The 20,559-nt window shown below is 45.0% G+C and overlaps 1 protein-coding gene across 2 annotated transcripts in view; it reads left to right on the forward strand.

Moving 5' to 3' along the window:
- The first annotated feature begins 702 nt into the window (after nt 1-702).
- The window catches only part of LGMN (legumain), a 34,696-nt gene continuing 14,839 nt past the window's right edge, over nt 703-20,559 (forward strand). The window contains exons 1-2 of one of the 2 annotated variants that reach the window (XM_024736314.1): nt 703-835; nt 10,317-10,483. In XM_024736314.1, the coding sequence (XP_024592082.1) occupies nt 10,346-10,483 (138 nt within the window). In that variant the 5' untranslated portion in view covers nt 703-835; nt 10,317-10,345. Of the gene's footprint in view, nt 836-8,161; nt 8,338-10,316; nt 10,484-20,559 lie in introns of those variants that run through there. The other variant, XM_024736315.1, reaches the window with a different exon arrangement.

Below are 20,559 nucleotides of genomic sequence, written 5' to 3' on the forward strand. Positions count from 1 at the left end.
CCCTCACAATAATTCAACTCAACTTTCTGTGCTCCACAACATGGCACTTTGTATGTATAGTATTTCATTTTTCTCTCCCTGTGAGATAATACCAACCGTCTGAGAAGCAGCATTGCATATGGATTAAAAGCACGGGATTCTGCAACTAGACTACCTGGCTCCGCATTCTGGCTCTGCCACTTCAGAGGTGTGTGACCTTCAGAAAATTAACCTCCCTGACAAAACTTCCCTCCGTTGCCTTATGTGTACGCTAATAGTTCCTCCCTCTCGTAGGGTTGTTACGAGGATGAAACGGATCTGCACATCGAATCTCCTGGGGCTCTTTAAAGATTCCAAAAGCCAGGCCACACGCAGACCAATGAACTCACAGTCTCTAGGGTAAGACGGAGGCATCAGTGTCTCTGAAGCTACTCTAGGTGTTTCCAAACATGTGCACAAGTTTGGAAACTGAGGGTTAAAGTGCTCCGCGCGCTGGCTTTGATCCTTGGGTGGAATCACTGCGACCCCTGTTCCCACGCACTCCAGGGCCCCCGTCCCCACCCACCCAGCCCTAGTTCACTGCGTACCCGCCTCCCTGGGTTTCTTTAGCCTCGGAGCTCAGATGGCCCCGCGGGTGCACGCTGGGACTCGTAGTCCCTGCGACTCTCCGGCCGCTTTCCCGCTTCCCATTGGCTTTCTAAGACGCCCCGCCCCGAAGCTCCGCCAATCACCACGGCGCAGCAGACCCTCAAAGCGGGGAGCGAGGACGCTGTTCTGCAATCACTGCAGGGCTACCGTCGGAAGGTGGCTGTTTGGAGGCGGCGCGTTGCGAGGAGTTCCCACGGTCCCACCGCAGGTAACCGTGATTCCTGGCAGGGGACTGCGGCCGGGTCCCAAGCCCCGGACCAGGGTCGCCCATCTGCCGCAGCTCTTGGCTTCAAGGCAGGGATTTTCAGTTTCTCCGGCCTTTTCTGAGTAATCCATTTCTCACCCAGCGAAAGGGAGTTTCTGCAAACGATGAATCCCGAGGGAAACGCAGCGACCTCTCAGCCTGCCATGCTGTGGGGTTGTTGGTTGGCAGGGTGGGGCTCCTTCTGTTACGCGTGCTCTGGCTGGAGACCCAGGCCCCTCCGAGCTCAGAGAGAAACAGACCCGAGACGAGAGCACATTTACTAAGGTCTCATAGCCAGAGACTGCCGGGAGGTGTCTGGGGCCTGGTTCCCATCTTCACAGTCTAGAAACAGGTCAAGCTGTTGAAGCTCGTAATGCAGAGGATTGCACCAGTTTCCAGTTAGTTCTCAGTAGTCCAAGGGGGAAGGGGTTATGTTAACCACCACAACTAATATACCCAAACGTATACAAACATTCTTCCTGAGAAATCAGGAAAGCTCTACTTCTCAGAGGCGTGAGATGGTGGGAGTTACAGGACGATTCACATCAACAATGGAAGTGAAAGTTACCTGGATTTGGTCCCCTCTCCTAACTCAGCGTTGAGGTTATACCCACATGTGTTATTCAGTGCCAAGAACTGCAGAATCTGGGGGCTGGGAGAAGGAACTTTGTGTCATATGCTTCGTTTGAGAGGTGAAAATAAATGCCCAGGTTTTGAGAGTTGCCCTGTGGTATGTAGTGAGTGGAGTAGCCCCGCTTTCTTTACTCCAGGGCTGCATTAGTTAGCAAACATATATTGAGCCTTACTAAGCTTTTTGAGCAGGGATTATTTCGTAAAGGGGAGAGGCAGTCTACCATGAACCATTCCAGTGTTCAAGGGGCAGCATCTAACCCTGACTTGTGGGAAGAGATAGAACTTTGCAGAGAAGGGAATGATTGAATGGAGCTTGAGGGACGGGCAGGAGCTAATGAGATGTAGGAGAAGAGCGTTTCGCCTGGGAAACAGCATGATGAAGACAGGGAAAGAGCACCAATTTTGGACCTGGAGTCCCGGAGCCTGGTTGGAGCAAGGGATTTCATGTGGATAGTGGAGAACAGAGAGGCACGTCTTGGCAGGACCTCCTGTGCTGCTGTAAGAGATTTGGATTTTGTCCTGAAAGCCCTGGAAGCCGAATTTAGTAGATGTGTATCTTAGATACTCTCTAATATGGAAAGGTGTTGGAGAGAGGCCACACCAGGGAGCTCATTGCAGTAATTCCCAGGAGAATTGCTGAGGGTTTTAAAGACAGTTGCAGCGGGAAGGGAGAGAAGATGAAAAAAGGGTTGTGAACTGTTAAGGAGGTGAACACCATACCCAGTATTGTTCAGTAAAAATATACTGAAGCGAATGCTGTCTCTTGAGTTTTCCACCTATGACTATCATTTTAGGAAATTACCTGCATTTTTTCCCCCCTTAAACTGCAGACATTGCTTTGTAGACCAAAATTCGAATCCCAGTTTAGGATGGGGAAATTATCACATATGTCGAGGATGTTGAAATCTGAATGGTTAAACATATAAGACTTGAATTTTCCTGTAATCCAGCAGACACAAATTAAACCCCATAATTAGATCACTTTATATCTATCAGATTAGGAATTATGAAGTTTGATACTCTCGAGAGATGATAGAAATTTGGAAGAGTATCTTAGAACAGTACAGCTGCTAGCAAAATAGGTATATCTTTTTTTTTTTTTAATTTTATTTTTGGCTGCGTTGGGTTTTCATTGCTGCATGCGGGCTTTCTCTAGTTGCGGCGAGCGGAGGCTTCTCTTCGTTGCGGTGAGCGGGCTTCTCATTGCGGTGGCTTCTCTTGTGTGGAGCACGGGCTCTAGGTGCACAGGCTTCAGTAGTTGCAGCATGCAGGCTCGATAGTTGTGGCTCACGGGCTCTAGAGCGCAGGCTCAGTAGTCGTGGCGCACGGGCTTAGTTGCTCCGCGGCATGTGGGATCTTCCCGGACCAGGGCTCAAACTTGTGTCTCCTGAATTGGCAGGCAGATTCTTAGCCAGTGCACCACCAGGGAAGCCCCCAAATAGGTATATCTTAAGACTCAGTGGTTCTACTCCTAAAGTACCTTAGAGAAAGTTGTATACAAGGAGATGAGTATAAGAATGTTTTTGCAACATTGTAATAGTAAAAAAATTGAAACAGCCTAAATGTCTGTTAGTAGGGGAATGTTTATAAAGTGGATATATATATTTTAAAGTATAATAAATTGATTGGAATGAAATAACTTACGGTAGTGGTTACCTTGTGGTATGGGGAGAATGGGACAGGACATGGGGGACTATTTTTTCTGTAATGTTTTGTTTACGGGGAAAGAGGGTTAACGGATTTACAGAATATTAACAGTTGATGATCTGGATGATGGTAACAGGTATTTTATGTTATACTTTGTACATTTCTGTAGCTTAATGTGTATCCTTCAATTTTGTAAAATATGAATTATAGCAAAATTAAACTTAATAATTAACATCTGGCTATTAAAGTCATGTTCATTGATTTTGGGAAAAGACTACAAACTATTATTAATGCCAGGTTTCAAAATATAGTAATTTGGAAGAAATTCAAAAAAAGGAATTCAAGTGCCAATAAAAGCAGTGAAAATAAAACTGTGGAAAAACCATTAACCATTGGTCAAATTTAACTTTGCTAGATTCCTAATTCTAATCATTAGTAGATTTAAAAAATGTAGGGAGGGGGAAGGGTAAACTGGGATGAAGTGAGAGAGTGGCATTGACATATATACACTACCAAAGGTAAAATAGTTAGCTAGTGGGAAGCAGCGGCATAGCACAGGGAGATCATCAGCTCTGTGCTTTGTGACCACCTAGAGGGGTGGGATAGGGAGGGCGGGAGGGAGACGCAAGAGGGAGGGCATAGGGAGATATATGTATACGGTTAGCTGATTCACTTTGTTATACAGCAGAAACTAACACAACATTGTAAAGCAATTATACTCCAATAAAGATGTCAAAAAAAAATCTTTGATGTAAAAAATTAAAAAAAATAATAAATAATGCTTTCTTGACTATATTTTGAAATATTATATAGCTGCTAGTACCTTTTGTAATGTTAAAATATAAATTTTAAAAAGTAAAGTCATAATTTTATACAGATATAAAAATGAACAAGTGTTAAAAATTGTATTTAACTTATTAATGAGGAGATTCAGTGAGGTATTCCAACCAGTTCAAAGGAGATTCCAAAGTACATTTATAGATTAGAAATATTGAAATGTGCATTGTGAAGCCTGGCTTCTTTCTTTCACTAAGGGAGTCACTTGAACCTTCACTTGATAGAATTCATTTGCATGTCTTTAGACATGAATTACTAGCATTGCTAGTATCCATGGTTTACAGAGTTGTGAAAAAAATTTCCATAGGATCAGAATTAGATAACCTTGAAGGACATGCTCTAATCTAGAATCTGCTTTGCCACTGAATCAGAAATTTTCCCTATGGAAAAAAGTTTCATTAACTAACTTGAACAAAATCCATATTTTGTTTGAGATTTGACATAAGACCTATTTGGATTATTATTTTTTTATTTCACTCTTGAAACAGGAAATCAAAGGATTTGAGAACTTAATGGGCCCTTAATAGTTTAGTTCTACCGTCTCATTTCACAGATGGACAATTAAGGCCCAGAGAGGGTCTCCCTTGACTTGGTAACTACCTGTCCGATATTAAAGAGTAATTGCGCCTGACATTCGTTAAAAAATGGCAAGATGGGTTTTATTCCAGCGGTTGCATTAGAAGAGAGAGACTTCAGTATAGAACTGAGTTCAACTCCAAATACATCAAGGACAGCTGAGACTTATCACCAAAAGGCAGAGTGGGAGGGTCAGTGGCTGAAAAATTACTAAGAGGAGCTTGATTAGATGTCAAAGATGGGAGGTTCTTGTAGGATTCTTGCTAAACCTGGGCTCAGCAGGCCAAGGTCTAGTTGGGAAGAGGGCTCAGAGGAGCTTGATTTAAGTTTGGTGAAGGAGGGGTCCTTGTCATCTGTCCTTGTCTCTCTTGCATGTTGTCAGCCAGGGACCACTTGCATGATGATTTTGTTGTAAGCCCCCAGGGAACAGAGAGCAGAATCAAAAACCTGTAGGTTTGGAAGGCTCTTCACATATACCATTGTCTGTCCAGCTGCTTCTCCTGGCTTTGATGTTTCGCTGTCTCTAACCCAGAGCAAGTAGCAAGTACAGGGCTGATGGTGGGAGGTCATAATGGTGGTTAAGGTGCGGGCTTTGGTGTCAGACATGGAGTTGAACTTGATGCTGCTATTTAGATGGTCCTCTAACGGTAGCCTATTACTTGCATTGCTGGTACCAGTTGATCTAGAATGGGCATTCTGTCCCAAACCTCCCAAACGGATAAACCCCACTTGATGGTACACTTCCTGAAGTCAAGTGGAGTCCTTCAATTGAATCGCTGACCTCATGTAGCCCTGTAGCCTGAGACGGTCGCAGGACCAGTGGAACCGGTGAGGACCTGTCCTTGGAGGCTGCTGAAATTCATTTGTAAAGGCTTGTCCGTTGACTTTGACTTTGTGTGTTTCAGGTTCTCCTTTGACGGCTTCTTCTTCTAAGAGCTCTTTATAACCGATTACCAACAAGCGCTTTAAAATAGGGTGGTGAAGAATACTGTGGGTATCCTGCTACTGGGGGAAACTTGGCGGCCCTGGGGTGTGGGGTGTAGCACTCCCATCTGTGGTTGCAGGGTCTCCCAGATGTTCACATAAACAGTGCTTTTTTGTGACAAGCGAGGTGGTGTAGTGGAAGAAGCAATCTTTGGAATGAGATCTGTGTATCACCCAGCAGTGCCACTTTCTACCTAGTTTCTCCACCTCTGCGAGTCCGTCTCAGCTGAAGGGAGTAATGAGACTGCTCACAGGCTGTTGTGAAGATGGTAAAGTGCCTCACACGCTTCATGGCTCATAGACACATACATATCCCACTCTCCCACCATGTGCAGCAACACAGCACTCTTGGGGAAACTTCCGTCCCGCCCCTGGTTAGAGCAAAAACTACCTGGGTCATTTTCTCCCTGCAAACAGTTAGCAGACTGAACACATACCCCTAACCATCCCCTTGGAGGTCTTTCCACGCTTGGCACGTTAAAAACTGCCTTCCTCTTTTAAAGGCGTCACTGTATCCCATTATAAGGATGTATCATAATTGATTTAACTAGGCAGGCTCCTGTAGATGACCATTTATGTTGCTTCCAGGGTTTTGCTGCTACACACAGGCGGGCTCCCTTACCTTCTTAAAATCTCCCCCGGGTTTCCCTGGTGGCGCAGTGGTTGAGAGTCCGCCTGCCGATGCAGGGGACAGGGGTTCATGCCCGGGTCTGGGAAGATCCCACATGCCGCGGAGCAGCTGGGCCCGTGAGCCATGGCCGCTGAGCCTGCGCGTCCGGAGCCTGTGCTCCGCAACGGGAGAGGCCACAACAGTGAGAGGCCTGCGTACAGCAAAAAAAAAAAAAAATCTCCCCCTTTTGAAAATGATACCTGCCACTCCCACTGGGACTGCCTCCCCTGCCTTTATTTCTTCCCCAGCACTCATCACCACTGGACAACCTCTGCGTTTGAATGGTCTGTCTCTTCCTGCTAGAATGTCAGCTCTGCGAAGGGTTTCATCTGTTTGGCGCCCTGTTCAGTGCCTGTGAGCACCTGGTGGATGCTCAGGCCATGTTTGTTGGATGGGTGGGTGGGTAGACAGGAAGAAGTAGATGACAACGCCTGTGTGACTGGTGCCATGGAAGACCATGAGCAAAGGGCAGTCACCAAGGGCTCGTTTGGCAGGGATCATTTACTTTTTCCTCATGAACTTTTCACTCTGATGAAACAAGAATAATAGGTATGCTGCAAGATTATGACTTTGTTTTCATGTTTTGACTTTGTCAAGAATATTGCTGACCAGGAAGTTGCTGTCTGAGACCTGCTGCTTTGAGAGGTATTCATTGCTGAGGGCAATGGAAGGATTATATTACTTTCACATCTTTCCTTTGCCCCAGGCCCTGATATGTTTCCCAGAATAGCATTAGTATGTTTTTTTAAGTTGCATTTCCCAATCAGTGTCACACTGTGAGGCTTTTATTTATTTTAAAAATTTATTTTATTGATTTATTTTTGGCTGCCTTGGGTCTTCGATGCTGCACTCAGGCTTTCTCCAGTTGCGGCAAGCGGGGGGCTACTCTTCGTTACGGTGCGTGGGATTCTCATTGCGGTGGCTTCTCTTGTTGGAGCGCAGGCTCTAGGCGTGCGGGCTCAGTAGTTGTGGTGTGTGCGCTCTAGAGCACAGGCTCAGTAGTTGTGGCGCACGGGCTTAGTTGCTCTGCGACATGTGGGATCTTCCCTGACCAGGGCTCGAACTCGTGTCACCTGCATTGGCAGGCGGATTCTTAACCACTGCACCACCAGCGAAGTCCCTGTGAGGCTTTTAACTTGGCATTGTGTTCAAGGAACCACAACTCTGTGTTTATAAAAAGAAGAAAAGAAAGAAGATAGACAGGAACCATAGCCAAATGTTAACCATGAAAATATCACTTGTGTATGGATAAGGTACTTTGCCTCACCGAGGAGTAACTTGCTAGTATTTTAGTAGAAGAATGAAAGGTAAACTGGAACTTGTAAAACTAACCTGGTGGTGTTTTTTGTTTGCTAATTTAGGCATTTGAGCTGGTGATGTCTATTCTGTTGTTCACAGTCAGGCAACCATTCAATTTTAGTATTTTATTTCAGTATGAAGGGGGAGGACTTCCCTCGTGGTCCAGTGGGTAAGGATCCATGCTTCCACTGCAGGGGCCACGAGTTCGATCCCTGGTCAGGGGAACTAAGATCCTGCATGCTGTGAGGCAGAGGAAAAAAAAAAAAAGAGGGGGAAAGGTCACATACCAGCGTCTCCAGAGGAATGAGCCCCTCCGGGATTAAGTCGCATGATCAAAACTCAGAAGAGAATCGTGTGCAAACCAGAGAGCCTGTTTCGTGATTGTCGATGCAAGATGATGAAAACCCCCAGGCTGTACCAGTCATGTGGGCTGAGAGCACATTCTGGCTCCCTGTTGTTTCAGTTTTACCGGAACGTAGCCATGTCTACTGGTTTCCGTATTGTCTCTGGCTGCTTTCGTGATACAGTGGGAATTGAAGAGTTGTGATGGAAATGATGTGACCTGCAAAACTGAAAATACTTACTTTCCAACCCTTTACAGAAAGAGTTTGCCAACCCCTACCGCATGGGACGGCTTCCTGGGAGGCTTGGCTGCAGCCGGGAGGCTGCTGGTTGGAGGACCTCGGCAGTCACTGGCACACCTCCCCTCCCGTTTGGAGGCCACTGCAGAGCTCTGGGGACGGGAGTTTGGCTGTCTCTTGCCTGACCTCACTGCTGCTGCTTCACACATTTGTATAACTTCACCTTTTATTGCCCCATGGTGAGCCCCGGGCAGGTCGAGTGGACTTGGGAGAGCATCCTCGGATACACGCTAACGTATTAACAGACCAGCAGGTTCCAGTGTTGGGGCAGCCTGGGCAGTCCACTGCCCTCATCTGTTACGTACCTTGACCGTTTCAAGACTATCTTGAAAACAAACCTGGGGCATGTTATTGTAGTTACCTGTGCATCCATGACCTTGCAGTGGAGCTAAAGAAACCTGGATCTAGCACCAACTCAGATTCTTAATTCTTACACATTAAGAACTGAGTTCTTGGGAGAAGTTATCCAGGGGATAGAGTACTGTGGTTTCTTGACGGGGATGCCAGGCTTCTGGGCGGAGCCGACTAGAGCCTGCCAGGGTTAAGGAAGAGGCCTGCTGTGAGTCCAAGTGTTGTCCTGGGCATCACCCAGATCTTGTCAGAAATGCAGAGTCTCAGGCCCTGCCCAGGCCTACTGAATCAGAATCGGCCTTCTAACAAGCCCCCCAGGTGATCTCGGCAGACAGTCAAGTTGGAGAAGTGCTGGCCCAAGGTGCTTTTACTTTTTTAAACTTTTACCAGACTCAGGGCTTCCTGTTCCTTCACTTGGGGGGAAATCCATCATTTTGAGTTTCAGCACAGTGTCAGGCACAGATGCTGAGGATGGTTTCTTAGGCTTAGACGTGGTTCATGCCTTAGCTGGCTGTGCGATCCGTGAGGACAGAGGCTTTGTCCTGTCCCTGCTGCGTTCCTGGCACCCAGCACTTCGTTTGGCAGGGTTGGAGTTCAGGAGACTCTGGCCCAATGGGTGAATGAATGAGTGAATAAATTAGTGAACGAGTGAATGAGCGCTGTTTCGTCAAAAGGCGGCGGAGGCAGGGGTTAGTCTCCTAGACTTTGCTCTGCTCTGAGTTTCTATATCTCAGAGCAGACTGAGATGCTCAAAGACTGTTTTTCCTCTTGTCTCAGAGTGAGAGGCCTGGCTTCTGTCATAGGAAGGCTGTTTTTTAAAATAACATAGGACACAGGGCGGTAAGATAACATACTTGTCTGAGTAATGCAAAGTGGCCTCAGTCTTGCCTTTTGTGCTTTAAAGCCCTTCAGAGTTTTGGCAATGAAGTATAAAATTGGGCATGTACTTCATTAAGAATAAAGTCTTGAGATGCAGAACCATGTAGCAGAAAGGCTGGACCAGGAATTCAGAAGGCATTTGTTCTGATCTCTGCCCAGAGCTGACTGTCTGTAGATATTGGGCAAGTCACTTCTCTCGTGCTTCAACCTCCCCATCCTGTAAAACAAGGATTAAAATATTTGCCCTGCCTCTTGTACAGAATAATGTAAATGGATTGTGTTATGCAAAGACATTCATTTGGGCTGCCAGTGTTAGACTGTAGCTTATCCAGATAACTCACAAACGCAAATTGCCCCACCCCCCGTGTTTATATTGAATGTATGTTGAATTTTTACAAACTTTATTGTATAATTAATATATATTAATTGTAGTAAAAGAGACAAAAATAAAGATCATCCTTAATTCCACCTACCAAGAATAACTGCTATTAAATTTTGTCTGCCTTCCACATTTTGCTATGCACACATATGTCTATTTTCTTACAAATAGTTCATAGTATGTGGTAGGCGTTTTTCCAACACAGTTAAGTTTGTTGATGAATTTTGTCTGCCATATTCCAAGTTGTGACAAAAACTTTAAAAGGTTGCCCCAAGAGCTTTCTCAATATTCTTTGGTTTATACTCATAACTTCAACCCACAGTGAAGGTTGGGAGCTATGGGCAGGCCCCTGCTCCACCCAGGGGAAAGGGCCGCAGAGCTAAGAATAAAATTCTGCTCTGTCATCATTTTTATCCTCCGCTTGTTGTGTCTGACGACTAAGTCGTCTTATCTTTTTGACCCATTTGCTGTGATCTTTGCCTAGGGGCCCGTCATGTTCTTCTGTTCATGTCATTCCTTTCTTGCTTGACTCAGGCTTTTTCTTCCCAGATTTCTACAGTGGAACTCCAAGGCGCAGAATGATTTGGGAAGTCGCTGTGTTGCTCAGCTTGGCCCTGGGAGCTGGTGCTGTTCCCGTGGACGATCCTGAGGACGGAGGCAAGCACTGGGTGGTGATCGTCGCGGGATCAAATGGCTGGTATAATTATAGGCACCAGGTAAGAAAATGACTAATCGTTTCCTTTATGACACTGGCATTCTGTAAACAATCCTGGACATTGTTACTAGAACAGACTTTTTAAAAAGCCAGTTATGTTCCTATTAGGTTGGCAAAAATAAGTGCGTTGGTGAGGATATGGAGAAATGGGAACCCTCCCACGTTGCTGGGTGGATTATAAAATGGTGCAGCCATTTTGGAAAACATTTTGTCAGTTTCTCAAAGTGGCCCGTCTGGGGTCACCTCAGTCTGATGCAGGGTTTTTCAACCTTGGCACTATTGACACTTGGGTCCAGGTAATTCTTTATTGTTGGGGGGCTGTCCTGCACATTGCGGGATGTTTACCGGCATCCTTGACCTCTGCCCTCTAGATACCAGGAGCATCACCCAACCCACTGTCACGACCAAAGTTGTCTCCAGCCTGTGCCAAATGTCCCCAGTTGAGACCCACTGGTCTAATGCCTTCATTTTATAAATAAGGAAACTGAGACTTGAAGAGAGGAGGTGGCTCGCCCGAGGCCACGCAGCAAGTTGAGGTGCAGACGGGACTCTGGTCAAAGCATCGCGAGGCCTCTTTGCCCTCCACACCTCTGCCCTGCTACTGTGCCCTTACCCCTTTCTCCTCATCTTTCCTGGCATTCCCAGCAAATCAGCCTGGCAGAAATCAGAGCGGAAAGGATCTATATTCGTAAATACATTAGAAATGCAGCCTCCAGGTGAGGACGCAAAATGGTGCAGCTGCTTCGGAAAACAGTCTGGCAGTTCTTCGACCATATGACCCAGCATTTCACTCTTTAGGTATATACTAAAATAAATAAATAAACACATATGTCCCCCCTAATAAAACTTGTACTCACATGATGAGAGCAGTTTTGTTCACGTTAACCAAAAAGTGAAAACAGTCCAAGTGTCCATCAACTGATAAATGGATAAACAAAATGTAGTCCATCCATACATTTGGCCACAAAAAACAGCAAGGTACTGTATACATGCTTCAACATGGCTGAACCGTAAAACATTATGCTAAGTGAGAGAAGCCAGTCACAAAGGACCATAGGATTCCATTTATATATGAAAGGCTAGCATAGGGAAATCTAGAGAAACAGAATGTAGATTAGTAGTTGCCAAGGTCTGGGCAGAGGGAATGACTGCTAATGGGTATGGGTCTCTTTTGGGGGTGATGAAAATGTTCTGGAATGTGATAGTGGTGATGGTTGCATGAGTTTGTGAACATACTAGAAACCACTGAATTGTATATTTTAAAAGGTTGACTTTTATGGTATGTGAATTATACCTTAATAAAGTTGTTATTTAAAAAGTCATTGAGGGAATTCCCTGGTGGTTTGGTGGTGAGGACTGCACGCTTTCACTGCTGAGGATCCGGGTTCAATCCCTGGTTGGGGAACTAAGATCCTGCAAGCTGTGCGGTGCAGCAAAAATAAATAAATAATTTTAGGGACTTCCCTGGTGGTGCAGTGGATAAGGCTCCATGCTCCCAATGCAGGGGGCCTGGGTTTGATCCCTGCTCAGGGAACTAGATCCCACATGCATGCCACGACTAAGAGTTCACATGCCACAACTAAGGAGCCCACGTGCTACAACTAAGGAGCGCATTGCTGCAACTAAGGAGCTGGCGAGCCACAACTTAGGAACCCGCCTGCCACAACTAAGACCCGGCGCAACCAAATAAATAAATAAATAAATATTAAAAAAAAATTTTTTTTTTCGCGGTACGCGGGCCTCTCACTGCTGTGGCCTCTCCCGTTGCGGAGCACAGGCTAAATTAAAAAAAATTTTTTTAAAGAGTAAGAAAATTTTAAAAAAGAGAAAAAGAAAAAAAGTCATTGAATCTTTCAGTTCTCAGAGACAAGATGCACAGATGATCATGGTTGGTGCTGGGCTTGCATCTAAGAGCCCTTTACACAAATGAAATCATTTAACTGTTGTGGGGTTACGTGCAGTAGGTCTGGTTGTTGTTCCCTTTTTACGGATGCATGGACTGAGGCTTTGAAAAGGTCAGTACTTCAACCCAACGTGGCCCAGATGGCAAGTGGTTGAGCCAGGATTCAAACCCAGACTGACTAGCTCCAGAGCAGCGCCGTCCAACAGGAGAGCCACCTGTGTCGTGGCAGATTTTCTAGTAGCCACATTTTTGGGTTTTTTTAAACTAAAAAGAAACAGGTGAAATTAACTTTCATATGTCCTCTTTAACCCAATATAGCCAAACTATCATCATTTCATTTGTAATCAATATAAAAAGTTACTAATGAGATACTTTACGTTTTTTAAAAAAATACTAAGTCATCAAAATAATTTCATTTGTAAACAATATAAAAAGTTACTAATGAGATACTTTACGTTTTTTTAAAAAATACTAAGTCATCAAAATCATTTCATTTGTAAACAATATAAAAAGTTACTAATGAGATACTTTACGTTTTTTAAAAATATACTAAGTCATCAAAATCCAGTGCACGTTTACCTTCACGTTACATTCAGTTTGGACTGGTCATATTTGAAGTGCTCAGTCACCAAGTGTGGCCAGCGGCTGCTGTATTAGACAGCACGGACCAAGCATCTGTGTTCCTGATGGCTTAGCAGGGCTGCCTCACGTGCGTTTCCCTCCCAGGGTGTCAGTTTCATATCTGCTAAATAGGGGTTGGTTTAGATGAACTTCCTACCGGCTCTGTAATTTGATGATTATTGAATGACTTATTTCTTGAATGCTTTTTGTATGTTAGCTGAATAGGAAATTTGGCTTGATTGAAAAATTATTATGGCGAAATGATCCCTTTTCTTTTTAATGCTTAATCCAGACCTGACCCAGTTAAAGAGGAGCAACCCGAGTACTAACTGCCCAGCTCAGTTTTCTCCTCCCTCTCTAACCATGAGTCAGAAAGATGCAGTGTTAAATATGGGTCATTGATAGTGGATAGGCTGCTTCATTAGCCACCCTGGTTTTTATACAACCAACTTAAAAAAGCATGTATTGGTTAAATATTATTAAGTATAGGTATCCGATTAACCTTTGCCCCAGAAAACATTTTTAAGTGTTGCTAGTTTCCCTGGGTAAAATATTCCATATCAAAATGGAATGAGGCAAGCAAGGCAAAAAGAAGTGGCCACAGACTGAAATTTTCATCCCTAAATGAGGGAGGATGCTGGCGCTGAGGCTGTGAAGAGGAGACGTGGGTGCTGAATCATCTCTGGCCTCAGCCCATATACCGGCCGGACGGGTTCTCTGCCAACATTTGCCGTCTCGACTTTGGAGGCCAAGCACTAAAATAGCATTTGAAAGAACTTTTCCCCTAGAACCTACACAGACATTTTTAAAAAAATTAATTTATTTATTTTTGTCTGTGTTGGGTCTTCATTGCTGTGCGTGGGCTTTCTCTAGTTGCAGCAAGTGGGGACTTCTCACTGCGGTGGCTTCTCGTTGTGGAGCACGGGCACTAGGTGCGTGGGCTTCAGTAGTTGTAGCACGTGGGCTCAGTAGTTGTGGTGCATAGGCTGAGTTGCTCCACGGAATGTGGGATCTTCCCGGAACAGGGATCGAACCCATGTTCCTTGCATTTGCAGGCGGATTCTTAACCACTGCGCCACCAGGGAAGCCCCTCTACACAGACCTTTAAACTTACATTTTTATAGAGGTTTATATTTTCCTTGAGTGAACACAGCACTCATTATCACAAATTTCTTTTGTTTAGGGAAGATTTATACACCAGGCACAATTAAATCACTGCAGAGAGCTTTTCTGTGCTTTCTGATGGTTATTTAACCTATGTTGGTTAAACTGAATTTCTCTGTTTTCCATTTTTGGCTGGGATAATGGGATGACAGAGAGGGAGTTGGTTGGTCTGCGGTGATGCTGGTGGGGCGTGCGGCCTCTTGAGTGTTGGGGGGAGGGTCTTGGGAGGACAGGCTCCTGCAGTGGCAGAAGCAGAAGCCAGGCTGCTGTGCATGGAGGACAGAGAGAGAGGCCCCGCAGTGCAAGCTAAGCTGCACACGGGGACAGCGGTACCATCTATTCTTCCGACAGGCTTGTAAGGGGGAAAAAGAAGTATGTAGGTCACCAGAGGAGGTACAGGACTGGAGGAGGGTTTCTTTTAGGGCAGAGATTTGAGCACGCCGAGAAGGAAAGTATAAGGTCCAGTGTGGGCAGCGGGGGGTGGTGTTAAGTAGATTGAAGGTGAAGTTCACCCTTGCCCAGGCCAACAGGAGGACGCTGAGGTTGGTGGGAGTTGGGAGGACAGGCAGATGGGAGCCAGGTGTCACTAGGAGAAGGGGGCTTGGGGGGCGGTTTGAGGTCACTGCTGGGCAGTGGGGCACTGAAGGAGGAGATCTGGCGTGTTGGCAGTAGGACAGGAGTAGTTTGAGAACAGCAGGAGGGGTGAGGGGCTGGGAGAATGCTGGTGCCTCTACCCCTCTGCTGGTCTCGAGCTGGGGGCTGGCACGGTAAGGAAGGGAGCTCCACCTCATCCGCGAAGGCTTTGAGAACATCCACATCCTGGGGCCAGGAGGAAGCAGGGAGGGAGAGGGAGAAGTCTAGAACTCACACACTTCGGAGTCGGGAGGAGAAGATATGATGATGGAGGGTCAAGGGCAGAGTCATTACATTTCTGAGAGACCGCCTTTCATTTTATATACTTTTAAAGTGTGTACAATTACCACTTTTTAGAAACAGCTTTATTGCAGAGGTATACGTTTACATGTCATACAATTCACCTCTCCTATAGCTTCGTGATCTTTAGTAAATTCATACAGTCATGCAAGCATTACCACAGTCCGGTTTTAGGACCCTTCCATCATTCTAGAAAGTTCCCCATGCCTGTGTGCATCCCAGCCCCATGCAACCAAGGATTTGCCTTCTGTCTTTATTGTTTTTCCTTCTCCAGAAAGTTCATATAAATGGAGTCATACAATATGCAGTCTTCGTGGTGTCTGGCTTCTTTCACTCAGCATAATGTGTTTGAGGTTAATCCACCTTGTTGCAAAATATCACGTATATTTTAAAAACAGAAACATGGATGGAGAGCAGAGCGGAGTAGGACTGACTTGGGGGAATGCAGTTAGCCCAGGAGGGCTGTCCTTGTACAAGCCAGAGGCTGGGCAGGGTCGTGGGGAATGTGGGCTGTGGACTTACACAGACCCCGGGTATAATTCCTGCTCTCCGCTCACCTGCTGTATTAGTTTGAACAAATTACGTAGTCTCGCTCTAAACCTCTGATCCTCCTCTGGAAAATTTGAGGTGGTGGTGAGCTCAGTGAGGCATCCCCGCAAAGCCCAGACCCAGGGCTTAGCCTCTGCAGTGCTCAGAGCACGTGTCGGGAAGTGGTCATATACACGCAGTGGTAATATAGCCTCAAGTGGTAATATCCTCTCACTGAGCAGCCTGTGAGAACCACTTCCCAGCCCCTACCTGGTTTGAAAGTGGACCCCTTGGCAGTGACTAGAACACGCCAAGTATTTAGCCTTTGCTCCAAGCCGGTTATCCTTATTTGGTTACAGTTGGCCTGAGGTAAGGCAGCACAGTCAGTGTCCAGACAGTGGCCTGCACCAGGACATCACGGGATGCATTAGTAAGCCCCGTCCGAACTCCTTACGCAGGCCATGAAACAAGCTGAGTCGGCAGTCTCTGTTCAGTAGTCCAGAGGGCTCTGCCCTTTCTTTAAAGCCTTGCTCAATACCCTCCTCTCACATGGCATCTCGTATGGCTTTTCTGTTTTAAGGGGAAAAAATGCATAGAGATCAGATATGTTCCAGGGAATCCATTCAAGTAACCTTTAACACCATCTCCAAGTCATTTGACTTGGCCTAACCCTACCTTTTATCTCTCTTGGGTACCAGTAAATGCTTGACTCCAACCAAAAACCCTTCTGAATTAAGAAAGTTAGAGGCAACCAAGTAACTCCAAGGACCCAAGAGAGAATCGCCGCTTGGCTCTGAGACCACTGTGTGTGGAGGCAGGGCGTAGGGCATGGTCGGGGGCAGGAGATCTGGGTTGGAAGCCATGAGCCCTTCCTGAGCTTGTCCGCATCTGTGAAATGGGCGTAAAAGCACCTGCCTGTCAAGGTGGTGGTGAGGAGCCAGACAGTGTAGGGGAGCACTGACAGGACAGGCTGAATATATTTTCTAAAATATATGGTCTTATTGAAGCATATTTTACAGAGCATGTATAATCCACCCATTTCAAGTGCTCAAGTCAATGATTTTTCTAGTACAGTTACCAAATTGTGCAAACATCACCATAAACCAGTTTTAGAACATTTGCATCTCCCCAGTAAGATCCCTTGGGCCAATTTCCCTACCTCCAGGCCCAGGCAGCCACTAATACACCTTCTGTCTCTGTAAGTTTGCCCTTTCTCAACATTTCATGCAAGTGGAGCCCTGCAACGTGGTGTTTTGTGTATGGCTTCTCTTAGGGTAATGTTTTTGTGGTTTATCTGTGTTGTAGCATGTATCAGTACTTCATTCCTTTTCTTGCCAAATAGTGTTCCATTGTATGGATAAACCACATTTTTTTCTGTTGACCAGTTGATGGACATTTGGGTTGTTTCCATTTTTTTGTCTATTTGAATCATACTGCCAAGAACATTTGTGTGCAGGTCTTTGTATATACGGACAAATGTTTTTGTTTCTCTCGTGCAGACACCTAAGAGTAGAATTTACTGGGTCATATGGTAAATTTATACTTAACTTTTGAAGAAACTGCTAAACAATTTTCCAAAGTGGCTGCATCATTTTACATTCCCACAAGTAGTAGATGAAGGTTCCTGGTTTATACTCACCAACACTTGTTACTGTCTGTCTGGCTGTGAAGTGGTATCTCATTGTGGTTTTAATTTGCGTTTCCCTAATAACTAATGATCGTGGACATCATCTTTTTATGGGCTTATTAGTATATCTAGTTAAGTGAAATGTTTATTTAAATCTTTTATCTATTTTTGATTGGACTGATTGTTTTATTGAGGTATAAGAGTTCTCTGCGTATTCTAGGTACAAGTCCTCTATCAGATATGTGTTTTGCAGACATTTTCCTCTTACTCTGCTGTTTGTCTTTTCATTTTCTTACTGGTGTTTTTTGAAGCACTTGTTTCTAATCTTGATGACGTCCAGTTTGTCAGTTTTATCCTTTTATAGACCATGCTTTCGGTATCATATCTATGACATATTTGCAGTTATAACTCAAGGTTCCAAAGATTTTCTCCTAGGTTGTCTTCTAAAAGTTCTATTATTTTAGCCCTTACATTTAAGTCTACCATCCACTTCGAGTTAATTTTTGTATATGGTGTGAAGTGAGGGTCTAAGTTCATCATTTTGCTTATGGATATCCAAATTGTCCCAGCACCATTTGTTGAAAAGACTCTTCTTCCCCAGTGTAGTTTTGAAAACAGGAAGTGAAAGTCCTCCAACTTTCTTTTTTTCAATATTTTTTTTCACTATTCTAGGTCTTTTGCAGTTCTGTACAAATTTTAGGATAATCTTGTCAATTTCGGCAGAAATCCCTACTGATCGGTTTTTAAAAATTTTAAGGGTAGTAAGTCTTCTGATCCATGAACATGAGATGTTCCTCTATTTAGAGCTTCTTTAATTTCCCTCAGCACTGTTTTATAATTTTCAGTGTACAGGTCTTGCACTTCTTTTTTTTTTTTTCCTTCGGTACGCGGGCCTCTCACTGTTGTGGCCTCTCCCGCTGCGGAGCACAGGCTCTGGACGCGCAGGCTCAGCGACCATGGCTCACGGGCCCAGCCGATATTTCTTGATTTTTACTGTTGCAGTGACGCTGTGAGCACTCTCCCATTACACATAGTCTGGGGCAGCGGTCCCCAACCTTTTTGGCACCAGGGACTGGTTTCTTGGAAGACATTTTTCCTGCGGAACTGGGGTGGGGGTGGGGGATGGTTCAGGCGGTAATGCGCGCGATGGGGAGCCATGGGGAGTGGCAGATGAAGCTTCGCTCGCTTGCCGGCCACTCACCTCCTGCTGTGCGGCCCAGCTCCTAACAGGCCGCAGACCAGTAGTGGTCTGCGGCCCTGGGGGTTGGGGACCCCTGGCCTAGGGTATAGCTTGGAGTAGAATTGCTGGGTTGGAGGGTACATGCTTCAGTCTGATCCGATAATGTCAAGATGTTTTCTGGAGCCCAGTGCCAATGACACTATACTTCCACCATCACTGTTTTAGTTTCCTATTGTTGTTGTTACAAATTACTACAAACTTAGTGGTTTAAAACAATACAAATTTATTATGTTACAGCTCGAGGTGAGAAATCTGAAATGCGTCTCACTAGGTTAAATCAAAGTGTCCAAAGGGCTGCTTTCCTTTCTGGTGATTCTTGAAGAGGTCCATTTTCTTACCTTCTCCAGCTTCTCCTAAGCTTTGATTCCCTCATCTATGAAATGGGAATAATGATCACATCGAGTTGTTAGGAGAATTAAATGAGATCGTGCATAGCAAGTCTGGGCATAGTGCCTGGCAAATAGAAGAAAGTCAATAAATGCATGCGTTCTCATATTCAGTCATCTGTCCATCTCACAGCTCTTGAACGCCAGGTCTTAAACTCACCCACTCAACATTTCGCAGCTGTATTTTGAGCACCCATTTTTTGCTATAAGGTCCATTTGTGTGGGGCATCTACAGGCAAAATGCTGGGTTTGGTGGTGGGTGAGCTTTATTTTATTTTTTAACTACTTTTTATTGGAGTATAGTTGCTTTACAATGTTGTGTTTCTGCTGTACAGCAAAGTGAATCAGTTATACATATACATATACCCCCTCTTTTTCAGGTTTCCTTCCCATTTAGGTAACCACAGAGCATTGAGTAGAGTTCCCCGTGCTATATAGGAGGTTCTCATTAGTTATCTATTTTATACATAGTAGTGTATGTATGTCAATCCCAATCTCCCAATTCATCCGACCCCCTCTTCCCCCCTTGGGATCCATTAGTTTGTTCTCTACATCTGTGTCTCTGTTTCTGCTTTGCATATAAATTCACCTGTACCATTTTTCTAGATTCCACATATGAGTGATATTATATGATATTTGTTTTTCTCTTTCTGACTTACTTCACTCTGTATGACAGTCCCTAGGTCCATCCACATTGGGCAAGCTTTATTTTAATTGATGTGCTAAGAGCTGTGTAGAATATGATCTGTGGGGGTCCAGTTCCTAAAGCCCTTTTCCTTAGAGAGGCAAGTAGCTGGGCAAACTGTTTCTTTTATGCTTTGTCCTAGGAAAGACATAATTAAATAAAAGCAGAAAGTTAGGTGACATATTTCCCTTCTGTTCTCAAATGATTTCCATGTCACGGAGTGTAGTATGTGTCATCTGAAAAAGGAAGCAAAGAATGTCTTCACCCTTTTATGGACAAGGATCACATTAGCAAAGTTTTTCTTTTACCCTTAATATGGTCACCCTTGTTGTTATTTATTTTTTTTAATTAATTAATTTAGTTTTGGCTGTGTTGGGTCTTTTTTGGGTCTTCTAATTTATTTTGGGCTGTGTTGCTGCACACGGGCTTTCTCTAGTTGTGGCGAGCAGGGGCTACTCTTCATTGCGGTGCGTGGGCTTCTCACTGTGGTGGCTTCTCTTGTTGTGGAGCATGGGCTCTAGGTGCGTGGGCTTCAGTAGTTGTGGCATGCGGGCGTCAGTAGTTGTGGCTCGCTCTGGAGTTCAGGCTCATAGTTGTGGTGCACGGGCTTAGTTGCTCCGTAGCATATGGGAATCCTCCCGGAGCAGGGCTCGAACCTGTGTCCCCTGCGTTGGCAGGCGGATTCTTCTCTACTGTGCCACCAGGGAAGTCCCAACCCTTGTTATCTTTTTAAACTAAAAAGCACATCCCTCATTTCAATTCCTGAGCTGAACTTTTGAGTTTTCACTCAGTTCTCTGAACAGCAACTATGGCAGTTAAAGTTACTGGAACCAGAAGAATCCTGTGTGATACAGAACTAGCCGCTAAGCTTTTAATCTGCTGGTTCATCATTCTAAGTCATTCTGTTCTTCAGACCTAAATCAGTGCTTTCAGGAGACTTTTCTATGGTGTGGAAAATGAAAATAACTTATTCAGGACTTTCAAAGGTCT

The sequence above is a fragment of the Neophocaena asiaeorientalis genome, unplaced genomic scaffold (assembly GCF_003031525.2).
Source record: "Neophocaena asiaeorientalis asiaeorientalis breed wild unplaced genomic scaffold, Neophocaena_asiaeorientalis_V1.1 scaffold152, whole genome shotgun sequence".
NCBI classification, from domain to species: Eukaryota; Metazoa; Chordata; class Mammalia; order Artiodactyla; family Phocoenidae; genus Neophocaena; species Neophocaena asiaeorientalis.